Source organism: Ruditapes philippinarum, unplaced genomic scaffold (genome assembly GCF_026571515.1).
Source record: "Ruditapes philippinarum isolate M1 unplaced genomic scaffold, ASM2657151v2 ctg3524_1_1_1_1, whole genome shotgun sequence".
NCBI lineage: Eukaryota > Metazoa > Mollusca > Bivalvia > Venerida > Veneridae > Ruditapes > Ruditapes philippinarum.
Genome location: NW_026852478.1, coordinates 84,220 through 105,488, shown reverse-complemented (window position 1 = coordinate 105,488; position 21,269 = coordinate 84,220). Strand labels below are relative to the sequence as shown.

Here is a 21,269-nt window from a genome sequence, read left to right as displayed (position 1 = left end):
AGTTGGAGTGAAAAATACCAAAAAAATCTAAGTATGTTCAAGGGAGACATAATTCTGGAAATAGTCTTGCTAGAGTATTGTACCATCTTACAAATGTTGAGTGATAATAAAAAACATATATATGAAGTTTGAAGTAGATGCATTCAGAGCTAAAGAAGTTATTAAAAAAAAATTCATGAAAATTCTAAGTTTAAGGGAGGTAATTCAGATATTTTTGTGCTAGAGTTGTAAACCTTGTCACACATAATGTGGTTGATGACAAGAAATATATATTTAGAGTTTGAAGTAAATATCTTCAGAATTAAAGAACTTATAGTGAAAAAGCTGAAAAATTTAAAACGGAAATCTTGAAATTCAGGCTATTTGTTGCCATAGCAACCAGAATTTTCAACATAGGAAGAAAAGAAAAGGATGTGCATAATCTCCAGACTGCCATCTACCCATATTTCAAGTTTCATAAAAATATTTTCAGTACTTTTTGAGTTATCACTGGATCCAGTTTATGTGTTAGATTTGCCATATTTTCAGACTATTTGTTGCCATGGCAACCAGAATTTTCAACATAGGAAGAAAAAAAAAAGACGTGCATAATCTCCATACTGCCATCTATCCATATATCAAGTTTCATAAAAATATTTTCAGTACTTTTTGCGTTATCGCGGGATCCAGTTTTGTGGACTGACGGACTGACAGACAGACTGACAGACGGACGGACAGACAGATGGACGGAGGGTAAACCTAAAGTCCCCTCCGGTTAAACCGGTAGGGGACTAAAAATGCTCAGGTTAAAATTCACATGTTTACTAGTTCAATGATAAAAATATACCATGAAAGAACTGCATTTCTTTATTTGGATCAAACATGTCAAGTAATTAGGAGTTCATATACACTATTGATTATTCTAAGAATGTTATTTATAAAAGAGCTGTTGGTAGGGCAGCATGCTCAACTATTCTAATAATGCTTGATAGCCTGAAAAAAAAAAGATTTTTCTAAGTTCAAAAAGGCCATAATTCATTCACAATCCAAGATAGAGTTATAGGTCTTAGATAGTGACCTCCTTGACTAAGTTTGTGAAGTTTCTACCCATTCCCCTCAGTACGTTTGGAGATTCCAACTTGCATGCAAAATCTTAACCAAAGTGTAACACTGACACCTAGGTGAGTACAATAGCTCTCCCTATTCCTTAAATAGTCAAGCTAGATATGTAATATTTCAATATTAATGATTTATTTTATGTAAATACAAAACTTAACAAATAATTTAACATGAATTATATATCTCCACACACACACATGCACACATATGTATAATATTATCACAGTCTAAAAAATGTCTAGTTTATAAAAATAATATAATAATATATAATAAATAGCATAATAATATACAAACCACCCTGAACCACCATTGAAAAAAAAAAACGTGGTCTAACATTTACGCTTCAGCTGATTCTAGTAACCATGAGAAACCTTTCATTGTCTCTCGCAACCAAATTCAACGAAAACTTAAATTTTCAATTCAGTTGACAATGCTGCTGTTAGGATATTGATATTGTGTAAGTACATTCTGGTTGGTCAAAGATGTCCAAAAAAATCTACTTTCTTTGATTTTCAGCATGTGGCCTTTATGTGAAGGTGGCTTAAATCTCAGTGTGATTTGATAAACATTGTGATATGTATTTTACTCATCTAAGATATCATTTTGTATGAACCCAAACAGAATAACATTAAAACACTAAACACAATTACCGTAAAATCCTGATTTAACGCCCCCCACCCACTTTTGAAAACATGTGTATTATTTAAACAAAGAAAATAAAAGAAAATGAAGCTTGTCAGCAAGATCAAAGGTGTCAACATTACTGCAAGCAGGATTTGGGGGAATTTTCAGGAGGAAAATTAGATAGAGCTCACGGTGTAGATCAAAGGTATCATGGGTTGACAGGATGATGATTTTTTTGTGGATTTTTTTACATTGTTTGAAGAGAGACTCTCTTTTTTATCTTTATTAAACGCCTCCCTTTTGAAAAATGTTATGCCCCCGGGGGCGTTAAATCAGGATTGTAAGGTATGTGAAATATACATAAAACAGTTTACTAAAAAGTCATGTTGTAATTAAACATCAAAATTATTTAGAAAAGAAACTTACTTATATCTCGGTCTAAAAGAATGCAGAAAAATTTATTTTCCAGTAATTAAACAATTCAATGCCAAAACATGATAATCAGATCATAAAATTAAGAAATTATGTTAACTTTCATCAAGATACATATATTTATGCTAAATATCATCTATCATAAAATAAGTAGTTTAACAGCTACACTCATAATATAAAGGTATAAACAATTTCTAGGCAGTAGCTTTCATGGTCAATTTTCTAAAAAAAAAAAAATTTGTTAAACACAGTTTTACCCATTTGCAGTCTTACAATCATTTAATTATAACACTGTGCAAACATTTTTTCTAGAAAAGCAAACAAAATTCCTCAAAATGTCCATAAAAAAATGAAATAGAGTAAAAACAATTTTAGTTTCTTATGTAATTGAGCTAAAAAGGAATTCACATGTATATTTTTTTTTCCAAATCTTTCATAAATTTTAAAATCCGTGACTCATACAACTGATTTCATTGTAAAAAACCTCTCTAACTACTAACACATCGTGGTATTTCTTCCTGTGAAGTCCCAAATCGGATTTTCTCAATCATATCAACAGGTGAAGACTTAAGAAATGTTCTCGCCTTTGGATCATTTTTCCGTCTGCTGTAAATTATTCTCAATATATAGTCTGCAGTGACCTTCTTCTGAAAACACTCCTCTACCAAATGGAATAACTCATAATTTGACCATGTAGGATCTTGCTCATCTCCAATATATGGACACACATAGTAAAAGTTATCACTTGATTCAAAAAAGATAGCATTTCTTGAATCAACTGACATTGCTGATGTTAAGGATAAAGGTGTTTCACGCATATAATATGGGTCAAAGTCATGCGAAACTTGTGAGTGTGGGATTGAATGTTGAAATCCTTGATTTAAGTCACTGTCAATTGAGCCAGGTCCAAATGAATCTAGAAGATCATTTTCCTCTGTACCATAAGCGTTTCCTCTACTTTCACTCTCTTCGCTACTTTCACTTGTTTTTTGTTTACTTATAATCCCAGAATTGCCTGCATGCTTCCCAGACGACACTGCTTCATTGTTAGACCTTTCAATTTTAGAATTTCTATCTGAGTCATTTGTTCTCTGTGACCTTTCTGAACTAATAATCTGTGACTTTTCAATACCTCTGATACCAGGAGTGGTTGATTTGAAACCTGACTGCCGTGAAAAAGCCCTCAGTGTAGCCCTGAGGGTAGGTTTAGGTGTTGCCCTAGGAGTGCTGTCATTACTAACCCTAGAGAAAGGGCGTTCACTTAATCCTGACAGTCCACAGTCAACATGATCCACAGTCATGAAAGGATACCCAACCTCTGTTAAACTTCCACTTGGACTTGACCCTGAAAGCAATGTCCAGTAAAATAATACAATTTTTTACCACTTCTGCTTACATAAAAGAAATAAGAATGAGTTACAATGGAGAATCATAGTTGGACTGCATAACATCTGAATCAACAAACCTTACATAAGTTAAAATGTTTCATGATGAAAACTTTCTCTTATGATACCTTCTTTAAGTCATATTTATTTCTTTTAATGCAGCACACCTCCAGATTAAAGCTACTTTTCATTAAACTTCAGAAAGTTTCTAAAAATGCTAAAACTTTTGTAAAGGTAATAAAACATTTTGTTGAGCTAGACTAAAGCAGTTACAATCATCCAAAATTATATACAATGCATTATAATGAACAAAAATTTATTTAGTACAGTAAGTAACTGAGGTAGAAATATGGTGAAATTAATAGTAAATAAATTTTGTTTTACAATTACCTAAATAATTAACATGGATTGATAATACTTAACCCTTACCACCCTAAATATCTTAAATTGACTTGTCTTTTTTTCAATTTAGTCGAAACAATTCATAATTTTTTGGGGAAAATTATATGTAGAGACTGTTCACATAATTTTATTTGGTTATAATTTTTTAAAAACTATCTTAACGAGCAATTATCAAAGTATTGCAAGGAAGTCCCCTACCGGTTAGAACACCATCAACATTCTGAAGGGCCTGAGGGCCATTCAATTATGTTATTGAATGAATGAATGATATAAATGAACTTAAATCTTTTGAGTTTTTAGTTTATCTGTATCATAGTAATGTGTTAAGTTTCCCTGCCTAGTAAGGATAAAATATAATAAACTAGAAATGTGTCGTCACACCATCCCTCATGCAGCTAAAATTTCAGATGTTATAATATTTACTTCCAAATTGTTTGCACAAACTGTTTTTTCATTTTAAGTTCAAAGCCCTTAAAACTATTCAATGTTAACGCAAACCATTTTCAAACAAAGTTCAAGGAACTGAAACTATTCAGTGTTAACCTTTGGTAAATTGCATATTGCATAATTGTAGCCAAAACAATGACTACATACATATTCAAGATAGATAACTTTGTCCAAAACCATTGAACCATGACCAAATTCAAACTTGAACTGCTTATTCCTAAAATGTATCTATATGTCAAATTTGAGTTGAATGTGAACAATCATTGGGAAGATAATGAACGAAAATAAAAAAATTCAGATTTTTTCAAAGTTCAAGAGGGATAACTCTGTCAGCTATCATCAAACCATGACCAAATTCGAACTTGACCAGTGTATTCTTATTACATGTCCATATTTTAAATTTGAGTTGAATATGTACAACTGTTGGGGAGATAATGAATGGAAACTGAAAATTTCCCTTTTTTTCAAAATAAAAGGGGCTACCAAAAATCATCAAACCATGACCAAATTCAAACTTAACCTGCACATTCCTTTGACATATTTATATGTCAAATTTTAGTTAAATTTGTAATACAGTTGGGGAGATAATGAACGGAAACTGGAAATTTCACTTTATTTTCAAAGTGAAAGGGGCATAACTCTGCCAAAAATCATCAAACCATGAACAAATTTGTACTTGAACTGCACGTTTCTTTGACATACCCATGTGTCAAATTTGAGTTCAATGTGTGCAACTGTTAGGGAGATAATGACAGAAACTGAAAATTTTATATTATTTTGAAAGTGAAAGGGGCCATAACTCTGCCAAAAATCATCGAACCATGACCAAATTCGAACTCGACCTGCACATTTCTTTGACGTATCCATATTTTAAATTTGAGTTCAATGTATACAACTGTTGGGGAGATAATGAACAGAAACTGAAAATTTCATATTATTTTCAAAGTGAAAGGGGCATAACTCTGCCAACTAGAACTGCCACTGTCATGGCGTGAAATACCCCGCATACCACTTTGTCAGAATCAACAGTAGTCATTTACAATTCAAGGACAACCTCCCAGCCAATCTGAGGGAAGTAAGCCAGTGCATTGCTAAGTTATGTATTCTACATGTTTTTAGTGGCAAAGATCAAAGTGACCTTTACCTTTGACCTACCGACCTCAAAACTGAAACTGCCACTAAATGACTTCAATACCCCTCCCCCCATTCATGCAGCTTTGCCTGGAGGTGTTTTAAGATGAATATATGAAAACATAATTATATGCTTCAAATGTGAAATTGTAAAACTCAATACACTGTGGACAGGCATTTTTAACCCATTACTTCATATACACGCCTTTTAACGCCTTTTTCACCCCCCCCCTTTTTGTTGTCTCAAATGATGAAAAAATGCCTTATTTAGGCCCCAAACACTTGTTTTTGTTTGAGAAATGTTGTTAAAAAAAGTGACCCTTTTTTCGGCGCGGCCCCCCAACCAAAAGATACATCAGGGGGTTGCCAGAAGGGGGATGTGCCCCCTTCTGTTTGGGGGGGGTTTGAAGGGGGGCGGAGTCCCCCTCATCGCCAAGAAAATTTTGGACTTGTGAGAGGCTGTAAATGACCCCAGATTGATCATAAGGTAACGTGTAACCAACGCTGAAAAGCATTTGACTCTATCTCAATCCATTGAGAAGTTGCAGCACTTTGAAATCAATTTTGATGGAAAAAATCAACGCAAAATAGTGATTTTTGGCAATTTTGAGATGTCCCCTCGTTGCCATGGTAACAGAAAATTTAAGCCTGAGCATGTTGTTGCAAGGACAATGGTCCAGTCAACATTTGTGCCAAGTTTGATTAGTGTTGAAGCAGTTTTTATAGTATTATAGCAATTTGAACTTGTAACGGGAGACTTTTCAATGAAAACAGCCATTTTTCACAAAATGCTCATGAAGCAATGGGTTAAGCATTTGAGCAGACTTTTATTGTAATAAAAGCCCCTGTGACCTTGACCTTTGACCTGGTGACCTCAAAATCAATAGGGGTCATCTACTCATCATGACTAATCTCCATGCCAAATATGAAGACTGTGGGTCAAAGGAATCTTAAGTTATTGGGCAGACAAGAAAAAACTAAGGGACAGCCGGACGGACAAGCTGGTTCTAGTATTCCCCCCTTACAACTTTGTTGTGCAGGGGTATAAAAATCATCGAATCGGAAACTGATGAAAACGGAATGACAGAATGAAGGAATGATGGAACAGGGTAACACAATATGCCCCAGCCATTTTATGGCAGGGGCATAAAATACAATTATCTCAGGTTGAATATGTATCACTAATGTTTCAACTTTTCTTTATTTTAAGTAAATTTGTCGGAAATTTTCAAAGTTCTTTAAAAGTGATCTCAAGATATAGGTGTTAAAGAAAAGTGAAAAATATTACAATTTTCAAATATATACCATTTACTGTAACAAATAAGAAAATACATGTTATATAACAATTTTCAAATAAATTTCAAGTTCAAAAGGAAAATAATAATAGAAACCAAAGACTAGACTAGACTTATAAATCTAATAACATATGATGTGAATAATGAACATATATTTGAAATAAGAAGTAAATCAAGTAGAAGAAATGTGGACAAAAACATTTTTTCATGAAAATTCCAACTTCAAGAGGTTTAAATCTAATAATTTTGGTGCTAGAGATGCAAACCCTGATATTTATGTATAATCTTTATACTGTCATCTATCCATATTTCAAGTTTCATAGAAATATTTACAGTACTTTTTGCGTTATCATGGGATCCAGGTTTTGTGTTGTATTTGTCATATTTAAAGTCTATCTTATTTGTTGCCATAGAAAAATTTTCAACATAGGAAGAAAAGAAAAAGACATGCATAATTTCCAGACTACCATCTACATGTACCCATATTTCAAGTTTCATTAAAATATTTTCAGTACTTTTTGCGTCATCATGGGATCCAGTTTTGTGGATGGACGGAAGGTAAACCTAAAGTCCCCTCCTGTTAAAGTGGTAATTTCAGACTTACTTCCCCTGACTGTTTCTCCTTCTACATCTGCAATCAGGTTCCAGTCTAAAAATCTCTGTGCTATAACAATTGCAGTTTGTCTTGTAAATGTGGTTCCCTTCTCTGATAGTGCTACATCTACATGTGTGAACAAAACTTCAGTTATATCATGTCAGTTTTTGTTGGTTTTTTAAATATAATTGATATTTTGCCAGTCATTTCTATTTTCAATTTCTAGATTAATAATTCATATAAATTTAAGATACATCAAGTATGAGATTAAAGAAACATAATACAGCAACAGTATGTTGATTTATGACTTCTTTTATTTGAACCATTTGTTTCAGTAACATAAATTTGCAAAATAAAAGAAAAATAAAAACAGAAGGCTAGAAATTAGTTTCTTTTAGGTTAAGTAAAAAATACATGGGGCCTAATAATCAATGATCTCAAGCGGTTGATTGTCGCCAGTCTCCAAATACCATCAAAGACTATCGCTTCGAGACCATCAATAGTTGACAGTCTTGACTAAACATGACTGACATTGAACTGAAAAGACTAAATAACAAAGTTTTCAGGACAATAGTTTATTAGAGTCAATATCTTGAATGAAAAGGACATTAATGTAAAAAAGGGAAAAAATGGATTAATAATGAATTATTTTTTTTTAGATGAAATAGTTGTATTTTTTAGTTATTCAAATTTTATGCATACAGTGAAACTTCTGAATTCCACCTGAAACTTCTGAAATCCAAACATGATTTATCAGGGTCCCGAATTTCTCTTTCTGTTTTCTATGTAATCAAAACCACTGAATTACAGAACTTCTAAATTCTGAATTCTGAACAATTTTCTGGTAAAATTTGGGTTATATCAATTAAAATTTATTTCCAAAATCTGGAAATTGAAGGTGTGAAGGAATATTATACTTGTAATTGAAAAAACCTTCAAAATGTCAGTATGAACTCGACACCTATTAGAATTACAACCTGTCAAACATATCAAACATTTGTTTAAAGTGTGAAAATTAAAAAATTGAGAAAAATACAGGTAAATAGCAGGTATTACATGCTTATGAAATATACTTATTTAAAAGGATAAATTGTGATAATAATTAACATTATGTTATTGTATCAGCAAATTCAGTTATAGGTGATAATGAAATTTAAAATAGTAAAAGTCCTATAATCAGCTTAATATATTTTTCACCACGTCTTACTATAAAACAGTTGATTTATAATAATTTTACTTGTTCAGATAACTCCGAACTTCTGAATTCCGGAAACCTCCATATTCTGAACTTTTTGGCTAGTCCCACAGGTGTTCGGTTTTCAGAAGTTACACTGTATTCCATTGTAAATAAAGATACATAAATATACTGTAAAAATTATATATGATAGTAGAATGCATGCATTTGCTAAATAATGAACAATAATAAATCTCCTGAAAGACTGAAATAAAGAAATCAAATACATTATTTGAAAAATTGAAAAATTTAAACAATAGTACATGCTCAATAATCTTCCAAATTATACATAGTTTAAATTTTTTTTAATTTAAAATATTAAAAATTCATATTTTAAAATCTATTTGTTATTGTCCTCATCATCCAAAAATAATGACATAAATATACTATTGTCCTAGAATTTGCTTATTATATATCATATCAATTAAGTTCATGTACAATCACATGACTGTCAATTTGTAAAGCAACCTTTGGAGACTGACAGAGACCATTGGTTTTGTGAAGACCATCAATTAGAAGGTCCCACAAACTATTACATTAATTTTGTACAATCATATAGCTTGCTCCAAACTTGATAGCTAAAGAAAAAACAGGTGCCTTTGTGACCATTAGTTCAAGCATTATCAGAAACAGGAGTAGACCATCTACCTTCAGGACGAAAGCTGAATGCCTTTCTCACAATAAAAAATACAAAAACACAAACATAATATTAGAAGGAAATAAGTTAAAGTATATGATCTCACTAAAACAATAAGTTAAAGTATATGATCTCACTAAAACAATAAGTTAAAGTAAATGATCTCATTAAAACAATAAGTTATAGTAAATGATCTCACTAAAACAATAAGTTATAGTAAATGATCTCACTAAAACAATAAGTTAAAGTAAATGATCTCACTAAAACAATAAGTTAAAGTAAATGATCTCACTAAAACAATAAGTTAAAGTAAATGATCTCACTAAAACAATAAGTTAAAGTAAATGATCTCACTAAAACAATAAGTTAAAGTAAATGATCTCACTAAAACAATAAGTTATAGTAAATGATCTCACTAAAACAATAAGTTAAAGTAAATGATCTCACTAAAACAATAAGTTAAAGTAAATGATCTCACTAAAACAATAAGTTAAAGTAAATGATCTCACTAAAACAATAAGTTAAAGTAAATGATCTCACTAAAACAATAAGTTAAAGTAAATGATCTCACTAAAACAATAAGTTAAAGTAAATGATCTCACTAAAACAATAAGTTAAAGTAAATGATCTCACTAAAACAATAAGTTAAAGTAAATGATCTCACTAAAACAATAAGTTAAAGTAAATGATCTCACTAAAACAATAAGCTCATCAACTATAGACTGAGATACATATTGTGTCAGACTAATTATCACAATGGTAGGATAATAGCAGTAGAACCAATTTACCATGGTAACATCATTCTAGGGTGCCTAACTCGCAAGGGGTAATACCAAGTTCAGTAACAAAAACAAGTAACAATAATATAAAGTACAGAAATAAAAACTGTCTTGAATAAATGTAAAAAAAATATGTACAGTAACATAAAAGTGTATTTACCAAAGCTATGGAAAAGATGTTGATTATCGAGAATCCAGGCTATAAGTTCTGTACCACTAAATCCTTTCCTCAATGTCTGAAGGTCATGTTTTAGTCTTGTTCTTATCAACAGAATAGACTGATACTGTGTGTCTGTACTGCTTACTTCAGAACTATTACCCTAGTAAACAATACATTAATAATAAGGTTAATCATTACTCAACATGTACCCCTCATATACACAGTTAAAAACTAATTCAAAATATTTATGCATTACTTCAATTTATACATTTATACTTACAATATCTCTAGTGAGACCTCTATATATAGCAATCAACTGTGTCAGTGGCAGGGAATATAAACTCAATCTAAATGATACATCATCCTGTAATATAATCAAACATCTCATTATCTTAAATGATGTGGGTTATTTTACAACAATTATTTCATGAGTGTTCTACGAAGCTGTAATTTACACTTTCATTATTATAATAAAAGGTAAGTTTGGGAGTGATGTTATATTAAGAATTTTGGAAGGTTATATGAGTTAAATATCAAAAGTTCAAGAAATTCGTTACTATTTATAATCTAGTATTTATGTTCTGTGATGCATGGTTTATGAGGGAAATCTTGATAGTTTTACCATATTTTGGCTCCATTTCTCTGAATATCACTAGGTAGTCTAAATCATTGTAAACTTAACAAATATTATTAAATAGAAATAAATTTATTCCATAAAATTTAGAATGAATCTTAAGCTTTATTATATATTTCTAAACTGAATATAATTTTATGATATAATGTATAATATAAACACTGGAATATCAAATATGTTTAAGAAGTGGTAGTGTACAGACAATTAATAAGCATAATCAAGACAGACTTACAGCTTGGGACAACAGTAACTCTCTTCTCAATGTTTCATGCTGATTGTTCATAAACTTCAGTAAATGCTGAAAAATATTTGTTCATAAACTTCAAGAAATGCTGAAAATATTTGTTCATAAACTTCAGTAAATGCTGAAAAATATTTGTTCATAAACTTCAGTAAATGCTGAAAAATATTTGTTCATAAACTTCAAGAAATGCTGAAAATATTTGTTCATAAACTTCAGTAAATGCTGAAAAATATTTGTTCATAAACTTCAAGAAATGCTGAAAATATTTGTTCATAAACTTCAGTAAATGCTGAAAAATATTTGTTTATAAACTTCAAAAAATGCTGAAAAAATTTTGTTCTAAACTTCAAAAAATGCTGAAAATATTTGTTCATAAACTTCAGTAAATGCTGAAAAATATTTGTTATAAACTTCAAAAAATGCTGAAAATATTTGTTCATAAACTTCAGTAAATGCTGAAAAATATTTGTGCATAATCTTCAAGAAATGCTGAAAATATTTGTTCATAAACTTCAGTAAATGCTGAAAATATTTGTTTATAAACTTCTGTAAATGCTGAAAAATATTTGTTTATAAACTTCTGTAAATGCTGAAAAATATTTGTTTATAAACTTCAGTAAATGCTAAAAAATATTTGTTCATAAACTACATGTAGGAAAAAAGTAGAGATATTCAGCTTAGGGACAGTCAGGATATTGTCTTACACTTGTCCTGACAAAAATGATACCATGTTGTTTTGCAGGGTCTTAAAAGGAACAAGTAATGCTGTTATCAATATGATGTTAACTTTTGAAAAACAAAACAATTTAAATTTTCCTGTTTCATATATATAGAAAGGCATCCAAAGAGGATTAAGGACTGTTTTAGGAAAGATTAGGGAAAAGTAGTACCAAGGGAAATTCAGATACTAAAATTTTAAGTAAAACGTAGGTATAATTTTAATTTTATAAAACCCATCACTTGAGCATGCTCAATGATAAGTTTCCTCACATATTAGAATTCAACATCCCCCACTTATTTCAATCTAATAAACATATATCACACATGTATTATGTCATACTTACAGCTAAAGCTTGCAGTAATAGTTGAGCTTTGTTCTGTGTTCTGTCATCTGACTTCTCCACTTTACTCAGCTCTATCTCAAAATCCTGTATTCATTCAAATACTATGTCATAATGTAATGATATCAAGATCCTAACTCTAAGAGAGAATATTACAATTATTTTCTTATATAAAACAATTAGGTTAAGAAGGTAAGAGTACAAGATCATTAGTGTAAATATATTAATATATGATGCTTTATTATTAAACAACTAACATCAGATCACATTTGAGTTTCTTGCCTCCTTGAACTGATCAGTAACGCTGTCATATGAGAAAGTATGGTTGTGACTGAAAACCACAATCCCAAGGTCAAGATCTCCCTATTACACAATCCCCAGGTCAAGGGCTCCCTATTACACAATCCCTATGTCATGACCTCCTTATTGCAAAATCACCAGGTCAATACCTCCTTATTACACGATCCCCAGGTCAAGGCCTCCCTATTACACAATCCCCAAGTCAAGACCTACTAATTACACAATCCCCAGGTCAAGACCTCCTTATTACACAATCCCCAGGTCAAGGGCTCCCTATTACACAATCCCCAAGTCAAGACCTCCTAATTACACAATCCCCATGTCAAGACCTCCTTATTACACAATCCCCAGGTCAAGGGCTCCCTATTACACAATCCCCAGGTCAAGACCTCCTTATTACACAATCCCCAGGTCAAGGGCTCCCTATTACACAATCCCTATGTCATGACCTCCTTATTGCAAAATCACCAGGTCAATACCTCCTTATTACACGATCCCAAAGTCAATACCTCCTTATTACACAATCCCCAAGTCAAGACCTTCCTATTACATAATCTCCAAGTCAATACCTCCCTATAAAACAATCTCCAAGTCAAGACCTCCCTATTACACAATCCCCAGGTCAAGACCTTCCTATTACATAATCTCCAAGTCAATACCTCCCTATAAAACAATCTCCAAGTCAAGACCTCCTTATTACACAATCCCCAAGTTGAGACCTCCCTACTTACATCTAATTTCTCTTGAAATTTAATCTTACAATGTATTTTTTTTATTTTGGAAAAAAATATACTGCCACAGTGTTCAACAAAGTGAGGAAAAATCACCAAAGATAAGAGTAAGGAATACTAAATACATTGTTAGTACCACATCATTAGAATCAAATAGTGTACATGTAGAGTATCAAATGTGGTAGAGTGAAAACAGGAAGAACACCATTTAAAATACCCTGAAACTCAACTAGGGAGTGTATGTTATAATGGTATACCAATTCTCACATTACCTGTACAATAAAAATCCACAGACATTCAAGCACCCTGACATAGGGATCTTTGTAGAGCCAGCCGTTTATTGTACTTATATAACTTGTGAGGAAGTCAGTGATAGGTTTAAGCCCTATGTCTATAGGAATATCATCATTCTTTAACATCAGGAGAACTGGTAAAGCATCACATACAAACAAGTTTAACTGCAAAAATATAAATAATATACATGTATAAATTAAATTTACATGTTTTTTTTACATAAAATCAGCCATTCAGAATTGATTTTTTCACTTTTATGAATACCTGGCTTTTATCCTAATCTTATTCACAGTCCAGTCGTATCAAGATGACAGTAATTATTTTAGAACATTATTGTCAAAATAATAATCCACTGATATGTACTTGCATATTTATCTTATGTCTTAAATATCACCAGTTTTTTTTCTATATCGCAAATGTACTTAGCAGCCTAACCTGCCCTTGCTAGTCAACGAATATTTCAAGCAAGAGGTGAATACATCTGACAGTTTTTATCCTGAACTAGAACTGTGTCCAAAGGACTTACAACATATATATGGTATATAGTGAAAAAATCAACAAGGGCCATAATTGTGTTAAATTTGGTCGCAGCGCAAAAATTCCTTCCTTAACTTCCATCTACACATTAAGGTTGTTCATCCCTGGAAGTTTAAGCAAAATCTGCCATCCGGTTTAAGAGGAGTTGCGTCACAAGATTTCGGGACGTACGGACAGACGTACGGATGGAAGGTCGTACGGACGGATGTACAAGTGCAATGCTATATGCTCCCCACTTTGTGGGGGCATAAAAAGGGGGAAATAATGGAGCATAGATGGCTTCCAGGATTATCTGCCCCTCAGAAATGCATTTCAAATTCGATAGTAACAGTGAACTTGAAAAATATACCTTTACAAAAATGTTATCCAAAAAGGAGCATAACTGAGAAAAGAAAATTAAAAGTTACCTGCCCTTTAAAAATGCATTCCAATTTAAAAATTGAACAAGTGTTCCTGGTTTTATGTGATTAACTTTGACAGTTTTTGAGAAATTGACCCAAGAAGAAAATAAATTAAGTAAAAAATGGGCATGTCTTTGCTAAAATGAATTCTAGAATAATCTGCCCTTCTGCAACGGTGTCATATAGTGACAGTGAACAGTGAATTACTTTGATAGTTCCTGAGAAGCCCTAAAAATCTAGGGATAAGGGAAACAACTTTGCACAAAATAATTTTAGGATGATCTGCCAATTTGAAATGGTGTCATTTTATGACAATAAACATGTATTCCAAGTCTGAAGTCAATAGCTTTTATAGTTTCTGAAACAATGAACTTTTAACTTAAAGGTTAACCAATGTGAATTCTTTGAAAAATGCAAGAAAAAATAATGTCTTACTCTATATGCCATAATCCTGCATAATGCTCTTAAAACTGCCATCAAATGGTCCCTGTCAGAATCTATTGGACTTGTTACCAATATCTGGTGATCTGATGTTGATTTATAACTAGGACATAACTGGGACGCAGTCTCCATCACATCTGAACTATCATTAGCTGGGTCATAATCATAGCTGTCAACAACTATAAACTCTGCAAAGAAAACATTCATCCATAATATACATATATTAAAAGTCAGAAGTATAACCCTTATGAAGTACAAATGTAAGAGTAAAAAAACACACTTTTTTTTCAGTAAATTACTAGGTTTAAAGAGATAATTTATGAAATACTGGTTGTGTGATACAGCTTTAAAGATCCCCAAGATGTGCCTGAAGGTTAAAGAAAATATTTGCAGTGGTTGTAGTGGCAGAACAAGCATGTAAAAGCTTAAACAAGAATTCTAATAATAAAATAAAGTTTATAAAGCTGTATTGTTCAGTAAAAATCCATGCTAGAGTTATTGGTCTTAGACAGCAACCCATATGTGTCAAGTGTCAAGCTCCTTAATGGTTCTAATAACAAGTATATACATACCACTTCTCAACATGTCTGTACTGTTAAATGATGTCTGCAGATATTTTCTATTCTGTTTTACTGACAGATCACCATAGATACCAAATGCATTACCAAGACAATGGTGGTACCAATCAAGACATGTCAACATCATACATACATTGTTCATTCTCACACACATCTGAAAATATCATCATTTTACGTATATTAAAAATCCTCAAATTATATGCTAGACTACCATGTAGTATCCATTCCCATGACGGAGGTAAATAAACAAAATGTACATGTTAATTCCAATTTATAATATAGTTTCTGAGACATATAAAATTTGACCACTTGTGTGTCTATACCATGCTGTATTCAATATAACAATATTTAAAGGTATCATCAGAAACATATTGCCTCCATTATGAGAAGAAAACTGCTGTAAATATTCTAGTTCTAGATCAATTATAATGCATGCTTGTATCATGTAAAGCCAAACATTCAGGAAAACTGTCATATGTATGCATCTTACATTGAAATCAAGAGTTATGATTAAAAATTGTTACAGTCAGTAATTTTTTTATATTTATTTTGATAAATTTTTCTATGGTTTACGGACGTTTTCGTGAGTTTTCATATAGGCATGTAGGCAAAATTAAAAATGTTCTATAGAATTTCTTTAAACTTGGCATGTTGTTAGAATATGATAACAGAAACATTTTAATATATATATGTCTATATGAAAACTCCAGAAAACGTCTTTAATCACAACTTTCAATAGAGGAGAAAGACCTAAGATGCCTGTATGTGTATTATTTCAGACATAAGGAGACACCTGTATAGAGTAATACACAACCTACTGTATGCTAGCACAGTATAGAGTAATACACAACCTACTGTATGCTAGCACAGTATAGAGTAATACACAACCTACTGTATGCTAGCACAGTATAGAGTAATACACAAACTACTGTATGCTAGCACAGTATAGAGTAATACACAACCTACTGTATGCTAGCACAGTATAGAGTAATACACAACCTACTGTATGCTAGCACAGTATAGAGTAATACACAACCTACTGTATGCTAGCACAGTATAGAGTAATACACAACCTACTGTATGCTAGCACAGTATAGAGTAATACACAACCTACTGTATGCTAGCACAGTATAGAGTAATACACAACCTACTGTATGCTAGCACAGTATAGAGTAATACACAACCTACTGTATGCTAGCACAGTATAGAGTAATACACAACCTACTGTATGCTAGCACAGTATAGAGTAATACACAACCTACTGTATGCTAGCACAGTATAGAGTAATACACAACCTACTGTATGCTAGCACAGTATAGAGTAATACACAACCTACTGTATGCTAGCACAGTACAAGCTTCCTCATGTAAAGGACAAGAGGGCTATCCTGGCCCTGTATTGCTTACAGATGACCAATGATATTGATAACTCTGGAAGGTTTAGGTTTATTTGAATACGTCAGGGCCCATATGGGCATGTGACAACATAAAACAGTACATACATACAAAATAATACAAAATGGCAAATAATATGTAAAAACAAAATACTACAAAATGGCAAATTATAAATGGTCATACAACTCCATGATGTAATAAAATTACTGTAATAATTGACTGATAATGGAGGATGAGAGAGAAAAATCAAAAATCATTGCGAGAAAAAACAAAGAGAAAAGACATAATCTAATAAGCTAACATTATTTAAATAATAACATAATATTTTTGCAAAATATGGCAAGTTTCAAAAGGATATCTTTATTACTATGGTTCATTAATTTTTCAAATTTTAAAGCACTTTGACGTTCATAGAAATATTTATCAAGATACAGCTTTCTTGTATTAACTAAATGTGAACATTCAAAAAGATAATGGAATTCGTCGCCTTAAGAGTTACTGGTACATAGGTTACAAGTTCTAAGTTCTCTTGGAATATCATCAAAGAAAGGAAGGTATTATGTTGAAATCTAGGTCAACTGATATCACAGTTCAAATATGCATCACAAACTGTACATGTATCGTTTTTTACTGTCTATAAAATGGATCCCTTATAAGAAGAGGGTCCTGATTTTAACTAAAAATCAGCAGCTTTTGCCAAGATACTCTTAAAGATGGGGTGAAATATTTTAGGGAAAATACCACTGGACCTCAGTGTTTTTCATGGAAAATTCGCATCAATAACAAACAAAAGCTGTCACACAATTGATGAATGCCCCCGAAAAGGTTTCTTAAGCATGCAGGTATTATGAAAAGAACAAAGGATGAAAGTAACTAATTGCTTTATATTGTTCTTGTGAAATGAAGTGCTGTTTATAGCAAACTTAACACCTTGGGGCAAGGGTCTTGGATACGACACATCATCTTGATGTGGTAGACATTTATGCCAAGTTATTATAAAATCCTTAAATGCATGACAATGTTACAGTTTGGAACTAATGTGTATCTTCACACTCTTCTTTTGAGCATAAGTACCTTCAAACTATTAGAGTGACCTTGACCTTGGAGGTAGGAACATATGTCTTACACACAACACATCATCTTGATGTGGTAAACATTTGTGCAAAGTTATTTTTAAACTTTTCAATGAATGACAAAGTTATACTGTAAATCCGGTATTTTTCGCGATGTTTTAATTTTCGCTATTATTCGCGAATCGGCCGCGTCGCTAATTCAAGATGCCGCGTAAATTTTATAATGAAGCATACATTATAAAAAAAATAAATCTGATGAAAATTCATTTTTTTTTCGAATTGTTATTAAGTTTTATAATGAATATAATAACTGAATGTAAATAATTAATATGTGCAATGTTTTATTTACATCATAATAAAGATATGAAGGTTACAGGATTTTCCCATTCCATTTTCCTCATCAATACATACATGTAAAACATAAAAAGAGAGAATATTTGCACTTTACAGACAATGTCAACACATATTGTTTAGGTGACAATAGATTTACGGTAATAAAGTGATCAACGGATAATTTTCTTACGAGAGTTCACAAGAGGGCTAATTTTTTCTTATAAATTCAAGTTATAGGCCTTGGAGAGAGTCTAATTATACAGTATTGGCTTGACTATTCGGAAGGTAATGTCACAAGGGTGTTTTATTGAGTATAATAATACTAATTACCTATGAATACATAAATTTGACAGAAAAGGTACAAAGGCTTGTTATTAAGATGTTTTATTAAGTAGATCACAGCTTTATTATTATTAATGCTTAATTGTCCCAAAAAAGGCACAAACCCTTCAGTAGTTATTGAGATAACAGCTTACAAGCAAACTTTACCATGAATTTCTAAGTTAAAAAAGGGGAGAAAAATCAGCCTAAATGCAAGATAGAATTATGGATCTTTGTCAGTGAACTACAATTATGACTCTAAATGCATATGTGAAGTTTTAAATAAATATCTTTAATAGTTATTGAGATATGTAAACTTGCATGTAAACATTAACCAAGAGACTAAGTAGAAAAGGGGATATGAATCAGCCTTAATGCAAGATAGAGTTATGGAACTTGGTCAGTGACATACAATTATGACCCTCCAATTATGACCCTACGTGCATGTGTAAAGTTTCAAGTAAATATCTTTGAAGACCTTTAACCAAAATTTCTAAGTTCCAAAGGGGCATAATTCTGTCAATATTGTAGGCAGAGTTATCCAACTTGTCAATCTGATGTACCTTGTTACTATAAATAAGTATTGTAAGTTTCAATTGAATATCTCAAGCAATAATTGAGATATTTGACTTTACAAAAACTTAAACCAAAATTTTTAAGTTAAAAAGGGCATAATTCTGTCAATATTGTAGGCAGAGTTATCCAACTTGTCAATCTGATGTACCTTTGTTACTATAAATAAGTATTGTAAGTTTCAATTGAATATCTCAAGCAATAATTGAGATATTTGACTTTACAAAAAACTTTAACCAAAATTTGTAAGTTAAAAAGGGGCATAATTCTGTCAATATTGTAGGCAGAGTTATCCAACTTGTCAATCTGATGTACCTTGTTACTATAAATAAGTATTGTAAGTTTCAATTGAATATCTCAAGCAATAATTGAGATATTTGACTTTACAAAACACTTTAACCAAAATTTCTAAGTTAAAAAGGGGCATAATTCTGTCAATATTGTAGGCAGAGTTATCCAACTTGTCAATCTGATGTACCTTGTTACTATAAATAACTATTGTAAGTTTCAATTGAATATCACAAGTAATAATTGAGATATTTGACTTTACAAAAAACTTTAACCAACGCAGACGCCGACGCGGACGCCGACGCCGGGGCGACTACAATAGCTCTCATATTCTTCGAATAGTCGAGCTAAAAACCGTCTCTTATTAACACCATTAACATTTACCTTGCATAAGAGCAACATAGTTTAGGAATTAACTTCAACTGTTATATTGCGGAAATAAAATTTAAATAATCGCGAATATAAATTGCTGACCCTGCCATCGCGAATTCATGAATACGCGAAATAATCCGGGGTAGGGTTTTCGCGAAATAAAGATCACGCGAATATAAAGTGATTTACAGTAGTCCAGACACGAATGTGATAGCGTGAACCTTCAAAATATAAGTGTGACCTTTGAAGAAGGGACGTGGTTCTTGGACGCGACAGAATGTTGTCATAAAATAGACGTTTGTGCCAAGTTATTTCAAAATGCCTCATTGCATGACAAAGTTACATTCTGGACATGATTGTTGTGTAAGTGGGGACACACGGACGGACAGACAGACATGAGCCTTAGCTGCGACACATCATCTTAATGTGGTAGACATTTGTGCCAAGTTATTTTAAATCTCTCCATGAATGACAAAGTTACAGTCCAGACATGAATGTGTATCTTCAAACTCTTCTAGAGAGAATGAGAACCTTCAAACCGTAAGTGTGACCTTGACCTTGAAGGTAGGGAAATGGGTCTTGGACGCGACACATCGTCTTGATGTGGTAGGCATTTATGTCTAGTTTTTTTAAAATCCTTTGATGCATGACAAAGTTACAGTCCGGACACAAATTTGTGTACCTATAAACTCTAATTGTGTTAAAGTGAAACTTCAAAATGTTAGTGTGACCTTGACCTTTGAGTTAGGAACTTGATTCTTGGATGCTACACATTGTCTTGATATGGAGACATTTATGCCAAGTTCTTCCAAAATCATTCGATGCATAACAAAGTTACAGTCCAGACACCAATGTGTGAACCTATTTACTCTAATTGGGATAATGTGAAAATAAGAAAAATGATAGTGTGACCTTGACCTTTGAGGTAGGGATGTGGTTCTTAACCCGACACATTGTCTTGATGTGGTAGACATTTGTGCCAAGTTATTTAAAAATCCCTCAATAAATGACAAAGTTACAGTCCGAACAGACAGACAGACGGTGCAATTTTAATATGCCTCCCTTCAAAGGCTTATTAAAAACAGTCTTGATTGGGTAGATGAATAATCATTTTTTCAAAAAGGACACAGGCTGTAATTAAACAGAGTTTAATTGGTTGACATGCACTTGTGTACATACAAGACCACTAAATTGGAAATGGATTACAGCAAATACCTGTCACTCAATAATTTTCATCATTGGAATTTCTAAGCAACTGGTGAACTGGTATAAGACTTCAAATCTGAATCTGTGGCAGAAGTTCAAATTTCAATGCTGTAGCACTCAATACAAAAAAAAGATCAAAAAGTTAAAATATCTTAGCACTAGCTCTTTGAAGGAGATTTCTATGAATATATTGAAAACTTATGGCCTCCTGTGCCTGGGCCAATTTTAATATGAACAATCTTGGTAGAGGTCAACTAGACAATGTTTCG

The 21,269-nt window shown here is 32.1% G+C and overlaps 1 protein-coding gene across 1 annotated transcript in view; it reads right to left on the bottom strand.

Annotated features, from left to right (window-relative positions):
- Positions 1–337: 337 nt before the first annotated feature.
- Positions 338–21,269, bottom strand: part of LOC132714491 (uncharacterized) — a 71,256-nt gene continuing 50,324 nt past the window's right edge. The window contains exons 22-30 of the mRNA XM_060697388.1: positions 15,435–15,594; positions 14,857–15,050; positions 13,462–13,647; positions 12,162–12,245; positions 11,086–11,151; positions 10,500–10,583; positions 10,220–10,379; positions 7,419–7,535; positions 338–3,499 (exon numbers count right to left, since the gene is read on the bottom strand). Coding sequence (XP_060553371.1) covers positions 2,643–3,499; positions 7,419–7,535; positions 10,220–10,379; positions 10,500–10,583; positions 11,086–11,151; positions 12,162–12,245; positions 13,462–13,647; positions 14,857–15,050; positions 15,435–15,594 — 1,908 coding nt within the window. The 3' untranslated portion in view covers positions 338–2,642. The remainder of the gene's footprint in view (positions 3,500–7,418; positions 7,536–10,219; positions 10,380–10,499; positions 10,584–11,085; positions 11,152–12,161; positions 12,246–13,461; positions 13,648–14,856; positions 15,051–15,434; positions 15,595–21,269) is intronic.